This window comes from Lithobates pipiens, unplaced genomic scaffold, assembly GCF_037356315.1.
Source record: "Lithobates pipiens isolate NorthernLeopardFrog02 unplaced genomic scaffold, aLitPip1_a1.2 Scaffold_10, whole genome shotgun sequence".
Classification (NCBI taxonomy): domain Eukaryota; kingdom Metazoa; phylum Chordata; class Amphibia; order Anura; family Ranidae; genus Lithobates; species Lithobates pipiens.
Genome location: NW_027507686.1, coordinates 192,526,041 through 192,552,538, shown reverse-complemented (window position 1 = coordinate 192,552,538; position 26,498 = coordinate 192,526,041). Strand labels below are relative to the sequence as shown.

Genomic DNA, 26,498 nt, shown 5'->3' with positions numbered 1-26,498 from the left:
ATCAAAGAACCAGGCCTCACTCTCATATCCAATAGAGTGCAAGGTCAGAGAGCCAAGGCGGCGGAAATGATCCATGCAATCACCCGCCCCTCCCTGTTTACGACTGTAAAACGACGCTCCTTACAACGGCGTGACAACACGCCGTACGTAACGAGTGGATGACGCCACATCGTACGTCACGAGCGGATGACAACACGTCGTACGTAGCGAGCGGATGGACAGCGCACATCACCCACTACAAGGAAGTATGTGCGCTCCATCTGATGCCAAGTCTCGCTTTCAATACAATGTACGTAACGAGCGGATGACAACACACCGCTACGTACATGCCCCTGTAGAAGACACATATGTCGAAACGCGTTGGGCGAGCTGTTGGCACCCTACATTGCTTTTAATTTCTATTTTAGACTTTTTATGTGATCACTAAGTCATTAATTATTTTTTGACTTCAATAAACCAACATTTTTTATACCGTCTGACCTACACCATGTGGAGCCTTTTTTCTTTTTTCCTTTTTCCCGTTTCTCCGGCTTAAACCTCTACAACATCTCCCTCCCTATTCGGGTGAGATTGGAGCATCAGTACAACGGGCCACGTCTGAGCTTGACTACAAACAACCTTGAAGTTCCATTTGAAAGGATCCATCATAGGGCCTACAATCGTTTGGAGCTCATCCATCAGCTCAACAGACCTCCCTCTTGGTACTCCTTGGTCCCAGACTGTGACCTAAAGCCTTCTAGACTCAACTGTCATATGACTGTATGAGTCCAACTGAGTCGGTAAGAAGTATTTTATCCACTTTTTCCTGATGTTTACAGTCAAGCAGATTTACATGAATACACTCGCCTAGTCCAACTTCCCTCCTCTGTGACGGTTCGGTTACCCTCATGCCTGCTACATAGTGGAATGTGCGGCCAATGTTGGACTTTCCTTTAGGCATTCATATTCATATGATCTTTGTCTTTATTTTTATAATCTATGCTGACCACATTTATCATTGAAGCGCTACACTGTTTTTATTATTTTGTTTGTTCCAACATTCACTATATAATGGAGGCAATATGGCGTGTCACCCATACCCCAGACGACGTGAATTTTTCACAAAACGCGTTGGGTGGCGTGACACGCTGACTTGCCTCATGTGAACTGGTACCAGAAGGGATATCGATTGGTGTTCGCGATCGGCCGACGCTTGCCCAGTTTGATGATATGCCCGATGTTCTTTCATGTTTGTAAGTGCATCTCTTGTTTTATATTTTTGTTTTAATAAATGATTTTACACTATTTGGAGCATCTTTTCCTCCCTATGGTGAACCTTCCTTGATCCTACAATGCTACACATCTGAGTCCCGCTTCAAACAGCGTTTTCCCCTGCTGGATGGTTTATGACTGGCGTATCTCCTAACCTGCCCTACGTAAAAGTGTTCCATTTGGAGGGCTCAAGTTTGATCCATCTTCAGACCCATTTTGTGATTAAGCGCTCCCTACCGGGACGTCTGGTAAGGGGCTATTATTACTTGTCTGGTGGAGGTGCACCTGGTTTTACTTCACGTTGATTGAAAAGTTTTACGATTGAATAGATCCCTTCTACACAGGGTGTTTCTCCAGTTGGACTTTTAATGGACTTTATGTTATCACATACATTTTCAGTACTGTTTGATTCTACTTTATATGTTTCTTGTTTTTGAATCGCTCACTTAGAATTGTAAATTTTTTCCTTTTGGTTCATAACCTATGAGGGGCAATATATATGTTTACTGTATTTAGTTATAAGTAATGCCTTATGGTTTATTTAGTCATTAGTTTGGTGTGTTAGAATAATAGATCACAAGATACACTTCTTTAAGGTAGAGTGGTTTACATCCTAATAGAAGTATTAGGGATTGCGCAGTTCTCTTCTTTTTCTTTGTTTTTATATGTATATTTCACTTTGGGTATATATTAAAATTGCTGCATCACACATTTTCGTTAAGTATACACTGTAGCGCAGATTTCCTCTTCCTTTTTTCCAATGGAAGTGTATTGTTGAAATGAAAATAAATGTTCTTTCAAACAGGGGGCGGTAAAAACAGGCAGCTGTGCTGTACAGAACTTTAAATCCGTACAAAGTTTGACAGGCAGAGATTGAGTTAATGGGGCTGTGCCGCAACCGCTTGCAGTGTGTACAATTATGGCACGGTAGTGAAGCATTATGGAGTTAAGTCAGGCGATGAAGAGGCATTATAAAGCCAACACACCACCTGAGAAATGCCTTCTGAAAAGCGATACAAATGTCGATTACTCTGCAGAGGACTCCACAGGATGCAGCAAGTCTAAAAGAGCCCTTAAAGTGGTTGTAAAGGCAAAAGGTTTTAAAATCTAAATGCATTCTATTAAGATAAAAAAAAACTTCAGTGTGCAGCAGCCCCCTAATTTTTACCTGAGCCCCCTCTCTATCCAGCGATATCCACAAGTCCCTTGGCCAGCCGGAACTCTCCCTCCTGATTGGCTGAGACACAGCAGCGGCGCCATTGGCTCCCACTGCTGTCAATCAAACTCAGTTAGCCAATCAGGAGAGGGGGGCAGGGCCAAACCACAGCTCCAAGTCTGAATGAATAGGGGTGTCAGGAGGGGGTATCTGGGGGGGGGGGGGGGGGGCTGAAGCCCCAAATGTGACCCCAAAAAGCCCTGAGTCTATTGAATGCTGCATTCAATTGTTAACCTCGAGCTCCGGGACTGATCTGATCGCGAGTGCGTTCGAAAGTGGTCGAGCGCCATAGCGGTTGAAAATGGACGAATTCCATAGCAGGTCCTGCCTTCTTGAGCCTGCAGCGCCAATTCCAGGACCGCGGGACGTGTGAGTGATGTGACGTCCATCTTGGCCTGCAGGCTCCAGAAGGCAGGAACGCCACATCCCTGCTCCCCACTCGGGCAGGTGGCTCTCCTCTCCTCCTCGGCTCGGCACCTCTCTGACAAGTGACTGACTGCCTGCTGTGACAGTGGACCACAGCTGAGCTGAGGTGGTAGGTCAGACAGTGTGTGTATGTATGTCATTGTCAGTGTATGTAGGTCAGTGTTTATAGGTCAGGCAGGTTAGTGTATGTAGGTCAGGCAGGTCATTGTATGTAGATCAGTGTATGTAGGTCAGGCAGGTCAGTGTATGTAGGTCAGGTAGGTCAGTGTATGTAGGTCAGTGTATGTAGGTCAGTGTATGTAGGTCAGGCAGAACAGTGTATGTAGGTCAGGTAGGTTAGTGTATGTAAGTCATGAAGGTCAGTGTATGTAGGTCAGGCAGGTCAGTGTATGTAGGTCAGGCAGGTCAGTGTACGTAGGTCAGTGTATGTAGGTCAGGCAGGTCAGTGTAATGGTCAGTGTCAGGCAGGTGTGTTTATTGGTCAGCACTGATGGGCACTGGTAAATCACACAACCCCACAGGGGTATTTGATCCAGTTGATCCATCCGATTGCCTGCTGGGAGATCAGGAAGGAATTTGTTTCCCCTACTGGAGCAAATTGGATCATGCTTTATTGGGGGTTTTTTTGTTTTCACTTTTTTTTCCCTTTGGATCAATTTTGGGTATAAGGAGGTTTTCTATATGATTTTTCTTTTTCTGTTGATTCAACTAGATGGACTTTTTTTAACCCATGTCATTTTTGTTTTTGGGCTTACACTTTAAAGCTCGGATTTAAAGCTGAAGTTTAGCCTAAAGTGGAACTTTAGTCAGAAAATTTAGTCCTGCTGTTTCACTTCATGCTGGCTCCTTTTACAGGTATACTGTAGCTGTGTAAAACATTAAAAAATAAGTGCCTATACAGGTTAAAATCCAGTATTACACTGTCTCACCCTGCTCTGCACATGTTCAGTTGCTCTATATTTTTTGGCTCTGTGCCGAAAATCTAGAGGCTGATCTGCTGCTCAGGGGCTCTGGGATTTAACAAAATGGCAGCCGGCAAGAAGATATAGGAACAATGCTGGAGGCAATTTATAGCACACTAATTATGTTAGCATAACTATTATTGTGGAATGTATGTTCCTTGCTAAAGAACGTATGAAGTTGTAATGGGTAAAGTTCCCACTTTAACAAATCCCAAAAGCTGTCCTTACATCTCTTACCTATAATGAAGGATGTCTCATGTTGTGCAAGCAGCTGGATCCTTGAAAAATCTTCACTGCCAGGATGCCTGTCCTCTTCCTGGTCTGAACTTCGGGTGCTGCAATGAATACCAGCTTTGCGTCTTCAGGTAGAACAGCAGTACAGATGGTTAGACAAGGACACACCTCCACCATTGACAACATTTATTTTATTCTGTTGACTATTGCAGTGCCAGAAGTTCAGAACCAAGAAGAGGACAGGTATCCTTGCAGTGAACATTTCTCAAGGATCCAGCTGCCTGCATGACATGAGCTATACTTATATAAGTGATGTCACTAATGTTGTAGGGAACTTTTTTTCTTTTTTTAGTGAAACGTGGATTTTTTGCCAAATGATTACCTTAGCAGTATAATGCCGCGTACACACAGTCGGAATTTCTGACCATGTGTAGGCTCCATGGGACATTTTCCATCGGAATTTCAGACACACAAAATTTGAGATCTGGATCTTAAATTTTCCAACAACAAAATCTGTTGTTGGAAGTTCTACATATGCTTGGAATCAAGCAGAAGAGCCGCACTGGCTATTGAACTTCAATTTTCTAGGTTCGTCGTACATCACTGTGTTCTTTGCGTTCAGAATTTCCGACAACAGTGTGTGACTGTGTGTATGCAAGACAAGCTTGAGCCAACATCCATTGGAAAAATCCCATTGATTTTGTAATTGGAATGTCCAATCGTGTGTACACGGCATTACAGTTTTTCCCAATCACTGTCGCTTTTGCTGGTCACCTTGCTATGCATGTAAATGTGGAGAAAAAATATGAATAAGGGAATGTGAAATGTAAAAAACTGAATATTTTGAGGATTATCTTTGCACATATAAACCGCATGCAGTTATGGTATTGGAATTGTTCCCATCAGTTATCCTCTACATGCTAAATACAGTCAGAAACATATATCGCACAAACAGATTGTCTGAAACAATTCTGTGTGAAATCTGTGAACTATTACAGTAGGTAAAACATGTTGTGCTTGTTCTATAACCTATGTACAGTGTATATATATAAATATATATATATATATATATATATATATATATATATATATATATATATATATATATATATATATATATGTCTGTCTTTACCAGTCCGAAACCTTTATTACTTTATCACTTTATGACACACATTATAATCCCTGTACATCTAAATCCACTGGATATAACGCATAGCTTTTATTATGCACTATTATGGGATATTTGAGATACACCAACAGGAGTTAATGCCATGTAGCTAGCACTATAGGATTAAAACCAGTCCAAATAAAGGCTGATGATATTTGCTAAACAGGAAAAAAAAAATCAAGCGCCTGGTCATAGTGTCCGCATGCTAAATGCTCCATTTTATTATGCAGGCAGGATTCTCTTTTACCCTTTATTGAGCCAAGGTGAGGGGACAGTGTGATACTCTGTAACACCGTTTACTTTTTTTGTGGTTTTTTTTGTAATTTTTTTTCTTTAAGTGAACTTCTTGATGTCTCTGCAAAGCAGTGCAGTGCGTTACCTTGCTGTGTAGTGACAGACTGTGCCAACCTGTGCACTGCGGTAAAATTCTACATGTCTGCAGTTTACTGCACTGCACCTCTAGGTTGCACTGCAGATCGGAAGAGGCACATAGAAAACAATTGATTTATGTTTGCCCTACTGGTGACTGGTGTTTATCCAGTGTGGAAAACTGTCAGTCACCGGCCGCACTATGTGTGAACAAGTCCTAATGGTGAATAATAAAAGCTGTGTTTTATATCCAGTGGGTTTAGATGTGCGGGGAGGAGATACGATTGGCATCATGCTCTAAAATCATTCTATAACTTGGTTTATTGAGCAAGGATGTTCATCGACTTATAAACCAATCAAAACTGTCTTCATTGGCCATCTCGTTCTCAGCAGTTCATTTTTGGTGTTCAGTCATCCTATGGTCTAAAGCTTTTTGCCAAATTATTCAGCAAAAAGTTTTTAGTATGACCTGTGGCAAACTTAAGGTCAGCTGAAGGTTTTTAACCAAATTCTCTTCTAACCTATACACCACACTAGTGAGGGCATCTTTCATCACTAAGGGCTGGCATACTGGAAAAAAAACGTAGAACTGGCCCATGTTCTCTTTTTTTTCACTCTGGAATAAATTCTCGAAATGAGTTAAAACTCAAACTTCTACCATTTGCAATTAAAGTAGAATTGGCATAAATTTTTGGAATCTTCTCCATTAATTTTGATGCATTTCTTTTCTTGAAGGTTGCTGGGGAGAGACATCCTTGCCTCTGCATCTCACAATAGAGTGTATTGAAGACCATGGTGGTTTCTTCATAGCTGTCTCTGGTGGAAATTTCAAAATAAGGGTGCTTCAATGCCTTGGAGAGTTTTTCCCCATCATCTGTAGACACCATACGATCAAACTGGAGATCTTTCTTGTTGCCTACTATTACGATAGGTGGATGCTCTGTTGCTCCTTTTTTATTGGCTGAGTGGGTGTGGTTGATGAGGAAACATAATCTCATGACTTCATCAAAGCTGCAACGGTCTGTCACCGAGTACACAATAACAAAACTGTCCCCCCACTTAATCTTCTCTTCGAGCTGAAGTGAGTCCTCCTCCTTTGGAAAAATTGAAAAAAGAAATGTTTAGCTGTAAAAATCTATATTAGCATATTGCTTCAAAGAAAACAACAAGGCATTTATTTATTACAGGTATTTACATGCAGACAGTTTACACAGCACTTTACATATTGGATGGAGACTGCCACCAGTCTCTGCCCTCAAAGCACTTATATTCTAATCTCATTTGGATACATACACATACTGAAACCAATTAAGACATGAGCCCATAGGTGTATGAAGCTTATTGCATTAGGGTGTGCACCACAAAGCTTAAACACACATGCGTGTGTATATAACACACACACTCACTCTAAGGGCCCATTCACACTATAAACTGCATGGGAATCATACAGGAATGCTGTGTGGTTCCTGTGCGATTCACATGGAGTTCTCTGCAGTGTGATTTCAGGCTCTTTCTTTTTGAATGGGCTGAAACAGCACCGCACTAAAAGCAGTGCATGCTCTACCTTTGAAGTGCACCTCAATGCAATTGGAATGCGGTGCGGGAAGACACATGGGAACGCGGCTCTCCCACACTGCATTGCAGTGTGAACAGGCTCTTATAAATAAATATAAACAAACATTTCAAAATGTATTAAAACATGGACATGGTCGTTAGGGCACGGTGTCGTGGACGGTGTCGGTGGAGCAGTGGACGGTGTCGGTGGAGCAGTGGACGGTGTTGCAGTGGTTTGGTGTTAGTAGGACAGTGGATGGTATGAGTCAGGAGGGCAGTGGACATTGTCAGTAGGGCAGTGGGCGTTGTCAGTAGAGCAGTATTTTCTATTGATATCAAGAATAATATTATGCTTATTTTTATTTTTTGGGCAAGTTACCACAACACCATTATCCTATAGTTTTTAAGATCAAGGGTGTCCCTTGTTAATTTTACATTGTATTTCTTTAAAATGTAACTGCCTACTCCTAAACTGTCATTTGAAGTAAAACACATAGCCAAGTATTATTCTCCACAATTTTTTTTATTGTGCATTAAAAAATAAAACAAATAAATAAATATCTGCCAATAGAACTTAAAGGGGTTGTAAAGGTAAATGTTTTTTCACAGTGCCTGTGACCCCAGCCGGGGGCGGGGCCGTGTGATACAGCGAGTGGCTATAGCCGCCGGCTGTATCACGGGAGCGCGCCTGCAGATGCTTCTCACCATGCGAGGGAGCTCGCATGAATGTGAGAAGCACCTGCGGGAGGAAGCTGAGACAGCTGCCGAGGGACCCCAGAAGAGCAGGTTCGGGGCCACTCTGTGCAAAACGAGCTGCACAGTGGAAGTAAGTATAACACGTTTGTTATTTAAAAAAAAAAAAAAAAAATTCACTTTACAATCCCTTTAACCAAAAAGTACATTCTATGCATCCAAAAATATAGAAAATATAACAAATCTAATCGTTATTCAACCAAAAAATAAAATAAAAGCCTCATGCATGTGTCCTGCTTCTTAATATAGGGGGTCCGTCATCTGGAGATAATTCTGAAAATCATCCGGATTGTTCTCCTGGAGCTCCTGCAGCAAAGGCATATGGCATAATTGGTCACCATTAATAAAGCAACCAATTTTTGGTCCAAGAAATCCTCCTCCTGTTCCTGGACTGGACTTGGGTCAAAGCAATAACTCCAAGGCCAATAATAAATAAAACGTTATCCCCTCCGATTCCCTAACATGGCTGGTTGACGAACGGCCATTCAGAAATGAACTGAAAAGTGCTAAATGAAAAGCGAAAAATGAAAAGCGCGAATCAACACTCACCAAACTTTTACTAACACAAAATTAGTAGAAGGAGCTCAAATGGTGGCGCTAAAGAGCTGAAAAGCCATGTAGTACGTCACTACATGCGTGTTTGTTGCCAGACAATTCCTTTCCGTTTGTTTGCAAGAAAAAATCCAGGCACACGCCTTCAGACAAAAGTCAGAGGTTTTGTCTGCAGAAAATCCAGTCGTGTGTACGAGGCTTTAGAGACACCTCTCCCTTTTGTTTTACTTTCAGCTGTGCTGGAATCTGTCTTTTATTCCTACGTTGGTGTCAGCCCTCAGTGAATGGACTCCCATTTATCTTTATGACATATGGACTTTTAATGGACTTCCTCTACACATTATGGTTTTATGAGAACTAATAGTCTTTGCGCCTTTTTCCTTGTCTTGTTTGACGGTGTCAGTAGGGCAGTGGACGGTATCAGTAGGGCAGTGGACGGTGTCAGCAGGGCAGTGGATGGTGTCAGTACGGCAATGGACAGCGTCAGTAGGGCAGTGGACGGCATCAGTAGGGCAGTGGACGGCGTCAGTAGGGCAGTGGACAGCGTCAATAAGGTAGTGATTGGTGTTAGTAGGACAGTGGATTGTATGAGTTAGTAGAGCAGTGGACGGTGTCAGTAGATTTTTTTTTTTATTATTATTTTTTGTTACAATTTTATTTATTTTTTAACAAGCCCTGTTTCGGGAGGCTTTAGTGGATTATCAGGGGTCTAAACAGATCCCTGATGTCTCACTTTTGAGACAGAGAAAGGGATTGAGGAAAGAGATTCCCCAGTCCCTTTCTTTGCAGCCTCAGCTGCACTAGACAGTGAACGAATGGGAAGTGCTTTGTGCTGAGCAGCTTATCATGCATTAACAAATTGAAGCATAACCGCAGCAGGAGAGGACAGAGGGAAGCCATAAGTGCTGCAGGGAGCCATCACTCTGTGAATCAAGAGAGGGGACAACCCTGTCTCCTTCTGCACCCGATCCGGCCGACTTCTCCTACCTGGGGCCCAGGAACTGGGTGCAGTGCTTCTTCTGCAGGATACTCCTGAGCCAAGAGCCAGAGCCCGGTGGTGTCTCTTCCTCTTGGGATCTGAGCTGGGCAACTCAGTCCGGGGCATAAAAATGACTACCACTTTTGGGACAGGCAGAGTATTCTTCTGTAGCTTTTGCCTACCTTGCCTGCCTCAGCGGATTGATATAGAAGAGGCAGGGACTTTAATTTAATTGTCAGGAGTGCGGTAGATGACTCCGCCTGCACCCGCAAGTGGTTAAATAGTCCTCTTTTCTGCCCCCCAGGTCTTTAGCTGAACAATGGGACATGGAAAGATTATTTTTTAAATAGCTGCAGAGCGGGAGTTGAATTGGAAGGTCCAGACAGAGTAATGCACAGGGTGTTGATTAAGGTGGGCCCAGGCACACCTCAAGTGCACGCATATGCATGAGCCAATGAACCGGCATGTCTAAGGAGTGTGGGAGGAACCGCACACAACATAAGGAGAACATGTAAACTCCATCCAGTTAGTGTGATGGTTTCAACCAATAACTTTAAAGCCCTGTACACACGGCCTGACTTTCTGACGGAAAATGTGCGATCAGATCTTGGTGTCGGAAAATCCGATCGTGTGTGGGCTCCAACTGACTTTTTCCATCAGAATTTCCAACACACAACGTTTGAGAGCTGGATCTAAAATTTTCCGACAAAAAAATCTGATCGTTTAACTTCCGATCGTGTGTAGACAATTCCAACAGACAAAGTGCCACGGATGCTCAGAATAAATTACGAGACAAAAGCTATTGGCTACTGGCCTCTTTATAGTTCCACCGTACATAGTTTACGTCACCTTGTTCTGAACGATCGGATTTTCCGACAACTTTGTGCGATCGTGTGTATGCAAGACAAGTGTGAGCCAAAATCCGTCGGAAAAAATCAGACAGATTTTGTTGTCGGAATGTCCGACCGTGTGTACAGGGCATAATGCTGCAAGGCAGAAGTGCTAACCTATTTTGGGCGATTCAGTAATAGTAACATAGCTATTCTTTTCAAAATGCCACCCAGAATAGTTATTTGGCAACCAGTAAGCTGATTTGGCCTATGACCTTTTTTTTTTTTTTTTTTTTATCTCCAATCCTTGTCATAAGGCATCTGCACCAGAATCCCAATTCCGCCTGTATTGCTAGGCTAATGAATAAACCTGTGTATAATCTAAAGTGACAGAAAAATGGCGCCAAACAATTGTTAGGATTGATGAGTGAAGCTGCCCCTTTAAGAGTCGATGACCCCTCTCCAGAGGTAAATGAAAATGTGTAAAAAAAGTGTGGCAATACATCAGAACACAACCAAATAGTGTGAAAAAAATCAATAAATGATGTTGAGTTCCAAAGTATTAAATACTATATATCCGTATTAAATATAATTAATTTGTAGAGTGCATTTAGAAGGTGTACAAATAATGATTAAAATGACCTACTACAATAAAAATATAAATCTAGTACCTCTATAGTGTAAAAACAAATAAATAAAGAAAGTTAACAAAATGAAATAAACTTCATGAATAAAACACAAAAAAAAAAGATCAAAAAAAGAGTCCAGACACCATGATTAAACATGAACAACTCAAAGTGTTGTGAAAATACAGTTCTAAGGCCGGGTTTACACTGGTGCGACAAATGCACCGACATTGGGAGTTTATGTCGCATGACGTGTGAAAATCAATAAAAAAAGCACAAAAAAAGGACAGATCGAAGACCTGTCCCTAATGGCTAATTGGGACTTTACAAGATGCGTTAGTCTGTCAAGAGGTAAGCATATCAACACACATAGTTTAGAAAGACATTAATTTTATTACAAAGAGACTTCATAGATTAAAAACAACATTTATGGTACATCGAGTGACCCAAATTAATAAAAGCAGAACAATTGATGCCAGGGTATATTATACAGCCGACGCGTTTCACAGTTGTAGTCACTGCTTCCTCAGGGCTATATCCTAGGCATCCACGTATCTTAATACTGACACCCAAGTAGCAAATGGCAGAGACAGACAGCATTCCATGTCAACACAGGCGATGCCAGAGTCACCTGGTTTCGTGGATGTTGAACCATGTGAATCAATAAAACGATCTTATAAAATTAATTTGTCCAAATTGGTCAAGCAGCGGTTCGTTATGAGTCATGTGACTCATATCGCGGTGGCGTGGCTGGACGCATGTGGACCCTTGTTGTTTTCACTTCAGGAGGGGTTTTTCCCCTGGCTTCAATTACCAGCTGGAATTTCGAATTCCTTTCAACACCTGACAAACCGCTGCTTGACCAATTTGGACACATTAATTTTATAAGATCGTTTTATTCATTCACACAGTTCAACATTCACTGAAGCACTCAGGTGACTCTGGCATCGCCCGTGTTGACATGGAATGCTGTCTGTCTCTGCCATTTGCTACTTGGGGGTCAGTATTAAGATACACATGTGTAGTGTGATCACTGTTTATGTATGTGTGTGGGACTGACACGTGTGTTCACCTTTGCACACAAGCACTGGGGTTAGGGGGGTGCTTTAAAAATGTTGTTATTATTTGAATTTTTTTTAGTTTTTTACTCTCACCTTTTTTTCCCCTTAGATCAACATCGCTTTTGATAGTATGGGCAGTGACAGGTACTCTTTACTGAGAGATCTGGGGTCTATTAGATCCAAGGTCTCTCCTCTGCCCTTAAAAGCATCGGATCAAACCAAGATCGGTTTGATCTGATGCTTTCTCAAGCCGTCAATGGCTTGTTTAAATCCAGCAAAACCAGAATTGACAAAATACTTGTTGCTTCTGATTTCATAGACCATAGAGATGATCGGGGAAGTTCCAGTCCTCGATCATCTCTAAAGTCAGTCGGCTGGAGAGGCAGGCCGCCTGTAAAAGCTTTACCTTAGAGCAAGGCTTACCTGTAGGTCCAAGAAATATCTCCTAAGCCTACACAGTTTAGGAGATATTTGCAAAAAGACAGGCACCGCTGTCTATGGAGCATGTGCCATAGACAGCGGCGCAGGCGCACTGAGCATGCCGCTGCTAGCGGCGATATCCCGTGCGCATGCGCTCCGGCCAATCGCAGTGCAGGAGCCACGATACCCGGAAAGAAGATGGACGCTCCATAGTAGTCCATTATGCTTTACCTTTGAAGGGAAACAAATAGGAAGTAAAACCCATCAGGGTTTACTTCCTCTTTAAGCCCTGGAGTTCAGCGTTAAAGCTGAACTTTGGGAAAAATAAAAAATAAAATGCTCCTTTGATGTGCGCTGGAAAAAAACAATAGCGCATGTTGCAATTTTGTGCAGGATGTTCAGGCATGCTATAACGCATTGCTACTTACAGCTGAGCATAGAATTACAGGAAATTTAAAGTTATATCAAGTTTAAAGGAAGGAGGAATAAAATTAGCACTTTTTTTTTCTTTTTTTCTTTCTCTCTCTCCCTTTCATTCATTTTACTACTTCGGTTTCCTTCTTCTCTTTCTTCTCGATCGAGTTTGACACTGTGACTCTTGTACCTTATATGGTCCTCGATCCCACGTGGAAAATCAGATGGTGGGTCGCAAGTTCGGTTCAGCTTTGACCCAATTAAGTACATGAAGCAATATATAGACTCCAGTATATAGAGGTTTTACAGTTATGTAACACATTTTTCAATGTTTATTCATGTACACTCATTTTTCTCACTTACAATGACAAATGCTAATTTTGTATTTCTATCTGAAAAATGGAATAAAAATATTGGAAACTAAAAAAAAAAATAAATAAATAAATAAATAAATAAATAAATAAAATAAATAAATAAAAATTAGCACTGCAATGCGTTTTAACAACACCTTAATGTGGATCTGCTGGTGTTGCCCTTTCTTATATCTAAGCAAATACATTACCTATAAAAATAGGTGTTATTTTTTTTTTTTTTTTACTGTGGTGTTGATATATAGGGCACATATGTGCCACTAACTGTAAAAGGAGCATTCCAGTAATGAATTATTTTAGTCAATGTGACAAATTTCCACTAGATGGCAGTCAAGACCATACTTGTTTTCAGTTGCTTTTCTTTGTGCACAATGCTAGAGGTGAAATCTTCTGCTTGACCTGATCAAACTCTATGCTACTTCAGAACAGAAGAGCTCACAGCAGCTGATTTGTAAAGATCCATGCTAAAAAAACTCATCTAAGCTAAAACATAAAATGTATGTTAATATTGGTGAGATAGATGGGATTGGCTAAGATGGCATTACATTGTAAACATAAAAAAATGATCGTCCTTCAGCTTCTATGCACCGTTATGTTTTTGGTGATACATTCATAATTAAGTCCAATTTCTTCTGCATTTTGATTATCCCACTTGCCCCAATTTCCTTCAAAAAAATCCAAATTCTGTTTCAGATGTTTGTTTGCAGTTTGTTTTAACCATCAGTTTTCCCATGTGGTCTGCATGCTATGTCAGACCACATCTCCCCCTTTTTTGCTTAGCTAAAACAGTCAATTTCATTATCAATCCACAAGTCTTTACCTAGAGAATTATGCCCCATACATACGATCGGATTTTCCATCGGAAAAAAAAACTTGGATATGTAGCGCCCTGCTCCTGATGAGCAGACGCTATTGTTTCTTTTTCAAATTTAACTATCTGAAGCTATAATTTGGCTCAGACTAATTTCTCTAAAGTTCTGGTTTCTGTACCAGTCCAGTTGGGTTGCACTGATTCCCACCTGACCGTAGGTGTCACTGTCACCATCAGTAGGTGTGAACAGCAGCAGGCTGGATGTATTGAATACCACCTCTTCCTCAGAAATGGTTCAGTGGGTGTGGTTTCCCTGCTATGCATTCTGTTGTGCATTCTAGGTTCGTCTGTGCTTTCTGGGGTCCGTGATCCCAACCCCATGGCCCTCCTGGCCTGAGGTCTGTGACGCATGGTCCCTGCTGGCCCGAGGCTCTGCAACTGAGAGTGTAGGCCCAGGAATGTCTTGGGGCCTACTGATCCAGGGGTGGTCCTATGCTGTCTCGCCTGCGGGGAGAAGCCGAGCAAAGCTGAAGGATCCAGGGGAGGACTTTTCCAGTGGAGGACTGAGCGCAAGGCTGGTGTCTCTGGAGGAGCCTGGAAACTCAGTTTGAGGACGCATCCCGGATCAATATCCTTACAGTATCGCCGGGTCGGCTGAAAGAATCTGGTACTGTATGGTAGTTCTTATTAAAAACTCTAAGGCCGCGTACACACGGGCGGACTGTCTGACGGACTTGGTCCGCTGAAACGTGTTTCAGCGGACAATCCGCTCGTGTGTGGGCTTCAGCTGACTTTTTCAGCGGACAGTCTGGCGGACTAAGTCTTTCGGAATTTCCGTAATATTGTCCGTCCAAACTTGGTTTCAGCGGACAGTCCGCTCGTGAGTAGGCAAGTTGGACGGACTAAGTATGGCGCATGCTCAGAAAGGATTTACACGGCCGAAGGTTGCATTGCAGTGTATTGGACGTCGTATTTCTAGTCCCGTCGTACGTGCTGTACACGTCATCGCGCAAGCTTTCAGAGGACTGTCTGTTCGTCGTGTGTGGTCAAGTCCGTTCATTCAAAAGTAGGACGGACTGTCTGTCAGATTGTCTGACGGACTTAGTTGGACGGATAGTCCGCCCGTGTGTACGCGGCCTAAGTTTAATTAACAAGTCTGTGGCAGAGACTTTGTTGTGCATCTACTCTCAAGAACCGCTAAGTTTCATTAACAAGTCTGTGGCAGAGACTTTGTTTGGCATATCATCGGCTCCTAGGTCAAGTGAGAGGGGCCTATCCGGTGACTGCTGGATCCAGTCTGTGGAGCTGTTTTTCCTCTGGATCTTATGCGATACCTCTAACCCGCAAGTACCAGGTGCCTGAACTCCCCCCTATCATCTAATCCCTCTATTGAAGGACTGTGTTTACCCCTAAATAAATCTTCAAAAAGGATCACGTGTCTGATATAGCTTAATTTGGGCTACTTTCCACGGGACCCCCCTAAGATGAAGAGGCGAGCAGAAGAGGTAAGGATAAGCCCGAATTAAACCAGCAGCTCCTTCGGGGGTTAGTGCTACAGATGGTTTTTCCGACAGAATTCCGCTCAAGCTTGGCTTGAATACACACAGTCATACAAAAGTTTGCTGAACTTTAGACCGTTAAGAACGTGGTGACAACACTGACGAGCCGAGAAAATTAAGTTCAATGCTTCCGAGCATGCATTGAACTGTTTCCAAGGATGCGTAGAAATTTTGCACGTAAAAATTTATACAGGCGATCGGAATTTCCGATCGGAACTTTTTCCAACTGAAAAATTGAGAACCTGCTCTCAAGCTTTTTCTGGCGGGAATTCGGACAGCAAAAGTCTGATAAAGCATACACACGGTCGCATTTTCCGTCCAAAAGCTCTCATCGGTCTTTTGCTGGCCGAATTTCCGATCGTGTGTATGGGGCATAATGGTACAATCATACCTCTAAAACTTTTTGAGATGGGAATGAGGGACACCTACTAGCAAAAGTATACAGGCATAGGACACAACCCCTGTCACACCCCCTTAAAGGAGAATTATACAAAAATAATTAATAGTTAAACCCACAAATGATTTCTTTTTAACACTTCTATTCCTTTATATTGGCTTTTGAAATGTACAAATGCAACAATCTAGAAACTGGATGAAAGGTTTAGCACTGAGAAACACTTTTTGATAGATGAATAGTGCATTTTATATACAGGTATATGCATCAGAAAAAAATGAGGGACAGAGGAGGAAAGAGGGACAGAGGGACTTTGTTCCAAATCAGGGACAGTCTCTCAAAATCAGGGACAGTTGGGAGCTATGTACATTTACATGGGCAATTAGAACAGCCTGCAATTTCCAGTGGCAGGAGTCAATGTTCTGTTATGCGTCATGGAAGCTCTGAGAGTGAGCTGTCACTGATTGCTGCAGTCCCTACTAAAGACTGGGAACCAATCAAAGTTGTTCTTAATTATTATAGGGTTACATTTGCTAAAGACAAATAGGTTGTTCATTTTGCAAGGGGATTAGCCCCAGAGCTTAGAGGTGATGTTGTTCTGACTGCTATCATCCAGTCTTTGCAAAGTAAAACTTCTCCACATTTACTTATTCTGAAGCCGCGTACACACGGGCGGACTGTATGGCCAACTTAGTCCGTCAGACAATCCAACGGACAGTCCGTCCTACTTTCGAATGAACGGACTTGACCACACACGGATGCAAAACAGTCCGTCGAAAGTTTGCGTGATGACGTGTACAGCACGTACGACGGGACTAGAAATAGGAAGTCCAATACACAGCAATGCAACCTTTCGCCGTGTAAATCCTTTCTGAGCATGCGCCATACTTAGTCCGTCGAACTAGCCTACTCACGAGCGGATTGTCCGCTGAAACCAAAGTACGACGGACAATATTACGGAAATTCCGAAATACTTAGTCCGCCAGACTGCACGCTGAAAAAGTCAGCTGAAGCCCACCCACGAGCGGACTGTCCGCTGAAATGTGTTTCGACGGACTAAGTTGGCCAGACAGTCCGCCCGTGTGTACGCGGCTTTAGGCAACTTCCCTGTGAAGTTAACAGCCTGTTTGTCTTTAGTAAATCAAACCCTATGTTATCTACTGTATGGTATAGTGAGTGATCAGATGCAAGTTTAACATTTGTTCAGAAATTTGTCCTGTTTATCATTATCATTGAAAGTGACAGTAAAAGAAAATCCCAAATTTTGGGTTGTCCCCCTGAAAAATAGAGGGGAAATCTTCCAATGGGGACACTAGTTCTAGGGAGCTGGGAGTCCCCAAGGAATTTCTCTTAATTTACACTGCTTTCTTCTCACTTCCTGCTTTGCTATGGGGCAGGAAGTGAAGAGAAATCTCTGCAATGGGATACAGAGGCTGAAAAAAAAAAATCTGATGGGTTATAACCCTCCCTTACTCTATCCAAAATAAAAAAAAAAAGTTTTGCCTATAGTTCTACTTTTAGTCTGCAGATGGCAGTGTGTCTTTTTAATATTGTAATTAGGGATGAGCTTCGAGTTCGAGTCGAACTCATGTTCGACTCGAACATTGCCTGTTCGCCTGTTTGGCGAACAGTGAACAATTTGGGGTGTTCGCGGCAAATTCAAAAAGCCGCGGAACACCCTGTACAAGTCTATGGGAGAAATCTAAAGTGCTAATTTTAAAGGCTAATATGCAAGTTACTGTCCTAAAAAAGCATTTGGGGACCTAGGTCCTGCCCCAGGGGACATGTATCAATGCAAAAAAAAGTTCTTAAAACTGCAGTTTTTTCAGGAGCAGTGATTTTAATAATGATTAAAGTGAAACAATAAAAGTGTAATATTCCTTTAAATTTCGTACCGGGGAGTGTGCATAGTATGCCTGTAAAAGGGGTGCATGTTTCCCGTGCCCCACGTCATTTTTAAAAAAAAATTACGTGGGGTTCCCCCTAAATATCCATACCAGACCCTTCAGGTCTGGTATGGATATTAAGGGGAACCCCGCATCAATTTTTTTTTTAAAAATGACATGGGGTTCCCCCTAAAATCCATACCAGACACTTTATCCGAGCACGCAACCTGGCAGGCCACAGGAAAAGAGGGGAGACAAGAGAGCGCCCCCCCCCCCCCTTTTGAACCGTACCAGGCTACAATCCTTCAACATTGGGAGGATGCTTTGGGGTCCCCCCCAAAGCACCATGTCCCCATGTTGATGAGGACAAGGGCCTCATCCCCACAACCCTGGCCGGTGGTTGTGGGGGGTCTGCGGACGGGGGGCTTATCAGAACCTGGAAGCCCCCTTTAACAAGAGGACCCCCAGATCCCAGCCCCCCCGTTTGAAATGCTAAGGGGGTGTACCCCTACCATTTCACAAAGAAAGTGTAAAAAATAGTTAAATAAGACAAACACACTTTTGAAAAAGTCCTTTATTAAAAATAAAAAATATAAAAAAAAAGATTCCACAGTGGTAATCCACTCTTGCTATCCAGCGATGGATGATCATCTCTCCGGGGTCCAGCGATGGCTGATCTGATCCAGCGACGGGTGATCTCTCCCTCCAGTCCAGCGCAGCGCAGTCCATCCATCCTTCCTCTGTCTCCACTGGCAGAGACACTGCGGGATCCCGGCAGCCTGACATTTGTTATATGAGGAGGGCCACCCATCACCTGACCCCACCTCCCTCTGATGCTAGTAGGGAAGCCTGGCTTCCCCAATGACATGTGGGTGACCTGCGTTACATCAGAGGGGGCGGGGTTACCCATACGTCATTGGGGAAGCCAGGCTTCCCCAAAGCATCCTCCCAATGTTGAGGGCATGTGGCCTGGAACGGTTCAGGAGGGGGGGCGCTCTCTTGCCCCCCCTCTTTTCCTGCGGCCTGCCAGGTTGTGTGCTTGGATAAAGGGTCTGGTATGAATTTTTAGGGGGAACCCCACGTCTTTTTTTTTTAATTATTTGACGCGGGGTTCCCCTTAATATCCATACCAGACCTGAAGGGCCTGGTAATTGAATTTGGGGGAACCCCACAATTTTTTTTATTAATGACTTTCAATGAGTGTTCTCTGTATTACGGGAGCCGACAATTCATTTTAGCCGCGAGTGATTTTAAATTACTTTTTTTCTGGAAGAAATGTCACTTTGTGCAGGGACAGTTCTAAGCACGGGAAACATGCGTCCCTTCACAGACATATTATACACACCCCCCAGGTACGAAACTTAAAGGAATATTACACTTTTATGTTTTAGGTTCGGTTTAGGAGATATTTGCCAAAACACAGGCACCAATGTCTACGGCGCATGCGCCGTAGACAGCGACACGCAGGCGCACTGAGTGCGCCGCTGTCAACGGCGATATGCCACGAGTGGCGGCTCCTGTGCGCATGTACGGGAGTGACGTCATTGCGGCTTCATCGAATGACAGCGGCGGAGCAGCGAGACCCACCGAGAAGATGGATGCTCCGGACTACAGGTGACATCTCTGGCTCCTGTGTCATGTAAGTGACACATAATGGACTACAATGCGATGCATAGTAGTCCATTATGCTTTACCTTTGCAGGGAATCAAAGAGGAAGTAAACTCATCAGGGTTTACTTCCTCTTTAATAGAGTTCTAAAGTTCACACGAAGTTTAGGTCTGTTTGCAGGTTCTGGTGCGAACCGAATTGGGGGGTGTTCGGCTCATCCTTAATTTTAATTATAACTTTTATACAGAATTATAACTTGTATAATAGTTATTACATATTTGAAAAAAATATATACATTAATGTAAAATTTTTATTCATTAAAACTAATATATAAAAATTTATTTAACCACCTCAATACTGGGCACTTTCAGCCCCTTCCTGCCAAGGCCATTTGTTAGCTTTCAGTGCTGTCACACTCTGAATGACAATTGCGCGGTCATGCAACACTGTACCCAAATACATTTTTAGTTATCTTTTCTTCACACAAATAGAACTTTCTTTTGGTGTTGTTTAATCACTGCTGGGATTTTTATTTTTTTTACAAAAAAAGACCAAAAATTTGAAACAAAAATAAAGTTTTTCTTTTTTTCTGCCAATAAATTTTGTAAATAAGTAATTTTTCTCCTTCACTTCTGTGTACTGATGAGGCTGCACTGATGGGCAGCACTGGTGGGCACCAATAGGTAGCAATGGTGGGCAGTGATGGGCAGCACTGATGGGCATTGATGGGCAGCACTGATGAGCAGGCACTGATGGGAGGAACTGACTGGCATCATTTATGGGCACTGATTGGTGGCACTTATGGGCACTGATTGGTGGCACTTCTGGGGCTTTCCTGTAATCAGGGCACTGATTATTACCTGCCCAGGTCTCCTCTGCAAGGAGTTGCCGCTGATTACCACTCTTCACCACACACTGTCGGTGTGACGCAAGGAGAGCCTATTCACGGCACTTCCTTGTTTACATATCACTGGCTGCGATTGGACACAGCTGATCACATGGTTAAAGGGCCGTGGCTCTTTACAGTGATTGGGGTCGCGCTGTGTCCTAGCCATGATTGCCATGCTGCACACCCCCGCAGGCATGCAATAGCGACTGTTCTGAGTGCCGTCATATGACGTCCTCCCAGACAGAGCCGCACCGTCCCTCCGTCATTTGATGGTGGGCAGGCAGCAAGCGGTTAAAGTGGTTGTAAACCTCAGTCATTAAATATGAAATAAGCACATATATCTGTAGTGTTTACGTGTCTATCTCCAAAGCTCTAAGTGTTGTTTATCTCTGTTGCTTCGATCCTCTGTTATCAGCATGAGTCACTTCTGAAAAGTTTACTTGACACATGAGATAAATTTGTGACGAGGAAGAGACCTCAGCACACATCTTGTCTATTCACAACACATCTCAGTATCCTTACTTGGTTCCTCTGCTGTGTGTTAAGAGGGGTGTGTCCCTTTCCTCCAATCAGCTATCAGCAATGTATAAGAGCTCTAACTGTAGCTCTCCGCCCTCTCCTCTATGATACTGACAAATGCAGAAGGATTTTATTACAACTCACCACTTTTGAAGGGATGTAAAAAAAAGAGAGAAGACTGCAGATAAGCAAGTGAAACTAATGCAGGAGGATTTGTTTCATCTTTGTGTATCACTTGAGGCCAGTCACTTGAGGTATATGAGAGTGTTTACAACCACTTTAAAGGGCAAGTTCACCTTTGCAGAAAAATCTGTAACACTGGACCCTCTCCCCATCGCACCTGGTCCTGCAGTATCTGAACCCAGAGATCTCCCGCACTGACATGTCGTAAAGCCGCTTTACCAGTCCAGGGATCAGAAATCCCCTGTGGCTTGATCGCCTAAACGTACCTCATAAAGGTACGGCTATGAGGCATTCTAATTGGTCGGCGCCGACCAATCCGAACCCGCATAGCCTGTCCTGTCAGTGCTGGAGAAGAGGAGAGAAAGCCACGGGGATTTCAAATCCCGGACTGGTAAAGCAGCTATTCGATGTGTCAGTGCGGGAGATTGCTTGCTTCAGGTATTGTGGGACCAGGTGCAATGGGAAGGGTGTCCAGTGTAAGTTCACCTTACAGAAGGTGAACTTACACTTTAAGGAGGAATATTATTTATGGAGATATGATTAAATTAACTGACACACTGAAACTGCTAAATGTGGTCTGGACACATCTAGACCTAAATGACCTCTGGTCATGGAAAGGTCAAACTACCTTTTACTCTTTGGATAAATGCACTTTCTGCCCTCCCACTGCAGTGCTCTAAGCTGTCATAGCTGAGTAACAACCACACCCATTCTTGCATAGAACTGCACTGCTGAAAAAGAATGGGGCATGTTTGACCAGATCTTTTGCGTTCTGTAGTACTCTGGTGCCTGCTGGATGACAGTCATATTTAGCCACACGGTATAACTGCATTACCAAAAACATCGAGATTAGACTATGAAAATGAAAATTGTTAGTGCAATGTCTATCTGACTTAATATCTATTTCTGTAAATCAATTAGGCTTTAAAGCCTTTCTTTATTTCCCTGTGTGGTCCCTGTGTCTAAGGCCTCATAAACGGATGATAAAGACAGACGGTGCCCCAATCCCCCCTCCCCTTTCCCACCACCCTCCAGGCTATAAAAATGTGTGTTGAGTCAAATGGCTCAGAATACAAAACAGCTTAATGAAGCATTTGATTTGTGTTACCCCCTCATCTTATAGCAGTGAATGTTGCCTGAATTGTCTAGGCCCCCAATACACTGCAGCCCTATTACTTTATTGCCTCCCCAGAAGGCATCCCTAGCAGAAAAGCAGAATATACAGTGAATTGATGAGCTCCTTGTGATTTATTTGCTTTGCTAAACTCAAATTTGTCACATGACTCACCAGAAAATCCAAAGATATATGGATGCCCGTAGGTGTATGAGCTACTATTTTGTGAAGATCTTATTAAATAATTTTTAGGGAATGAGAATGAATATTCTACATAACACAGCAGTTATCCAGAAATCAGTTTGCAATACAGTGTCATACACAGCTGAACTATCTATGCATGAACTGTTTTAGCTGCCATAGGTCGATAACCCATTTCCTAATTATGTGAAATAATTTGGCAGGTCATACAGTTCATGTATAGGTATTTTAAGCTTTTTCCTGGAGCTGCCAAGGGGGTCCAAGTTAAGCAGTGTGAATTACAGCACAGGCGGTTCAACTTCGCTTTTAAATCACTGCTGCAGAATAACGCTCTTAACATAGCCCCTTTAGCTGTTCATTTATAAATCCAATGCTCACAATTATGCAAAAATGTGTGAGAATAAAAAATAGATCCATACCTGACCTGCAGTATCTAGGATCTCAAAATGGACAAATTCCCCATCTATAACCCCGGTGTGTCTGTAAATTGTTTCTGCCAAGACAGGATACCAACAATGAATACAGTGTACATATTTCTTGGCATCACTAAAACATTAAAAATGTATATAGCTGAAGCAGGTATGCATGTTTCCAAAATCGGCAGTTAAAGGATCAGCCTTCCCAGAAGTGCTTTTTACGATAGAGATGGAGCCTTTTGGAGTGAGTCAGCCTCTAGCTTCTAAAATGTCTTGAATACGCCAACAGCCAGATCTCCCTGCCATAACTGCCAACTCCTTGCTGTTCTCCTGGTAATTGTACGTGTTCGTGCCCACCAATGTTCCAGTTCCCCCCGCTGTTTTCTATACAACATAAATCAATGAAAAAACTCAATGGTAACCAGTGGTATTGGTCACAGCAAGTATGCAGACCAAGAAACTCGGCTGCAGAGTTGTCCCAAGGGTGGTTTACCATCTACTTAAAACTGAGATATCATATTTGGGTGGACTGAACCCAGGGGCGGACTGAGAACTCATGGAGCCCCTGGGCAATAGGAGATTATGGGGCTCCCAGGCAATAGATTATGGGGCCACACAGTATACACACTCACACACACACATACAGTATACACACACAGAATACACATACACACACTGAAAAGGTACTGGAAAGGCAGGGCAGCTATAATCTTGAGATTTTTAAATAAACACCGATTTTTACATGGTCCCTGGTTTTATTGAAGCTGGCAACCCTGATGGGGCCCCTTAGTGGCATGGGGCCCTCGGGCAGTGCCCGAATGGTCAGTTTGCCCCTGACTGAACCTTTAAAGGTTTGTTTGCAGTTGCAAAAAAAAAAAAGTTAAAATATAAAATAAAATAACAAAATCCACTTTATTAACTAGTCACATATTTCTCAGGTTTTAGAACATATCACTGGTGGGAACAAATAAAATGAAATGGCTACCATTTACGACATGAACTGAAAATACTTTTTTCAATTATATGACAATGTATTTTACAGGGATTTATAGAGTAGAGTTGCTACTAGGTCTTCAGTGCAACCTTTTAAAGCAGAATTACATGTTAAAATTAATCTCTCTCTCTCTCTCTCTACATACATACATACATACATACATACATATATATAATATTAGGGCTGGGAAAATTAAAGATTAATTCCTCGATTAATCGTTAATTTTTTTGATTGATCAAAATTCTTTTGATCAGTATTCACCTCTCCGCCGGCTTCTGGGTCTTCGGGGAGTTCCGTCGGAGATCCGGCGACGTCACGGATACCGGCGTCACCGGACTCCTCCCCCCTTCCCCAAGTGCCTCTGTCTGCTAATGAAGGGAAGGGAGGAGGAGTCCGCTGACGTTGATGTCCGTGACGTCACTGGACAGCGATCGTAAATATGGATGTGGTTAACTGGGATCATTCAGTAAGCTAAGTGTAACCTCTGTTTTTTTAACGTTGTAAAAAAACAAAAACAAAATGTAAACACTCTGGTATGTCTGTGTGACTGGCTAAAGTGATGCCTACTTGCCTACTATAAAGTGACTCACAGTCAATATACTAGATACGTTTTATAATTAAAGTTAAACTAACTTTCTATGTTTTTCTTTAAAGTTTAAAATTACTTATGCCAGTGCTACAGTTTGCATTTAAAATGTATTTGTTTGAACTGTGAAGTTAGGTCATGGATTGTGAAAACTAACTAGTGTCGGGTGATTGTATATAGTGTATACCAAATTTACCACTGACTAATGCAGGGTTGCAATGCAAGGAGATCAGCTAAAAGTAGTTGGATCTGTATGTGCGTTATAATTAATCAAAATTAGTTGATTAAAAAAAAAAATTTGATTAATCGAATACGAAAATCAGTAACAGCCCTAATATTTATTTATATATATATATATTTATTTATTTATTTATTTATTTACACACATATATATATATATATATATATATATATATATATATATAGCTTAGCAGTGGAAAACTTAAAGAATGCTTTCACTACAATATTGACCTACTGTCAATAGGTCAGAAAGTGTTCTCTACAGAGTCACCGCTCCTGGTCACCACTCCTCTTCCTGGTTGAATGAAGCTCAACGTCATTCAACATGCTTCTTATGCCAAAATGCAAAGTGCTGGAGCTGTTATCTTCACACCTATCTATTTAAAGAGGAAGTAAACCCTGATGGGTTTACTTCCTCTTTTTTTCCCTGCAAAGGTAAAGCATAATGGACTACTATGCATCGCATAGTAGCTCATTATGTGTCACTTACCTGACACAGGAGCCAGCGAAGTCGCCGCTGATCCCTGTAGTCCGCCGCATCCATGTTGCTGGTGGCGTCTCGCAGCTCCGACGAATCACAGCGGCGAAGCCGCGATGACGTCACTCCCGCGCATGCGCACGGGAGTCGCGTCTCGCAGCTCCGCCGCTGCCACTCGGCGAAGCCACGATGACGTCACTCCCGCGCATGCGCACGGAAGTCGACAAATTTGGCAAATCCATTGATGGATTTGCCGCATTTAGTGCGCCTGCGCGCCGCTGTCTACGGCGCATGCGCCGTAGACAGCGGTGCCCATTTTCGGGCAAATATCTCCTAAACCATATAGGTTTAGGAGATATTGCTTGGACCTACAGGTAAGCCTTAATCTAGGCTTACCTGTAGGTCCAAGTTGTTTGGAAGGGTTTACTTCCTCTTTAACAAGTCTCTGATCTGGAACCAGTATACAGGTTGGGAGCCTTGGCTTCACTAGCTGTATTCTTGTTTTTGATCAATGATAAAGCTGAAATCTGGGACGGTGTAAAATTCAACCTTGCAGTGCCCCTTTTACCCAGACTGCAAGGGATAAATGCTGGTTTAATCTAGCAGTGTAGAAATGAGACCAGGAGAGGCTCCCACAGGATTTCTCTGCTCTGTACGACCAATCCTTCAAAGTTGCTTCTCTTCGCTGCCTGACATCATCATGAACAATGTAGGATCATCATCTGTGACATCATCATGATCAATGTAGGACCAGCATTGTACTTAAGGATGCTAAAGACCCATCCACATTCTGGGTGCATTGAAAAAATGGAGGAGCGCAGCAGCTGTCAGGGGAGGAAGGAATATAGTAAGTCATTTTCTTATTCCTATGCTGCTAGACTAAACAAGTGTTTAACCCTTGCAGTACAGGAAGTAACAGGAAAGCATTGCAAGGTTAACTCTAACCCAGATTTCATCTTGACAGATGGGAATGACAGTCCTCTAGTACTCTCAAGCACACGCAAAGGCATCTGTCGTATTTCTGTCCTTTTGTGGCAGATTAAAGCAGGTAGGCAGCCAACTATGCATATTGTATAACTAAGGTGACCAGGGCAGGACTTAGGGTGGTGGGGACCCCTGGGCTTGAGTCACTTTCGGGCCCTACCTTCTATACATTATCATATTTATCAGCGTATAACACGCACTCCGAGTTTAGGAGGGAATTTTAAGGAAAAAAACTTTTAGGAGGGAAGTTTAAGGATAAAACTTACATTTATATGCCCATCAATGCAGCCTTATCAGTGTCCATCTGCAGCCTTGTCAGTGTAGCCTTATCATTTGCAGCCTTGCCCCAGTGTCATTTGCAGCCTTGTCATTGCAGTCTTGAAGTTTAAAAACGGCGCCGCCTAGATACAGAGAAGTGTATCTCGGCGGCTCTGGGGTCCTCTTGGCGG

At 42.7% G+C, this 26,498-nt stretch overlaps 1 protein-coding gene across 1 annotated transcript in view; it reads right to left on the bottom strand.

Annotated features, from left to right (window-relative positions):
- Nucleotides 1–1,883: 1,883 nt before the first annotated feature.
- Nucleotides 1,884–26,498, bottom strand: part of LOC143937228 (ras-related and estrogen-regulated growth inhibitor-like) — a 131,406-nt gene continuing 106,791 nt past the window's right edge. Inside the window, exons 3-4 of the mRNA XM_077460792.1 lie at nucleotides 22,771–22,844; nucleotides 1,884–6,720 (exon numbers count right to left, since the gene is read on the bottom strand). Coding sequence (XP_077316918.1) covers nucleotides 6,238–6,720; nucleotides 22,771–22,844 — 557 coding nt within the window. The 3' untranslated portion in view covers nucleotides 1,884–6,237. The remainder of the gene's footprint in view (nucleotides 6,721–22,770; nucleotides 22,845–26,498) is intronic.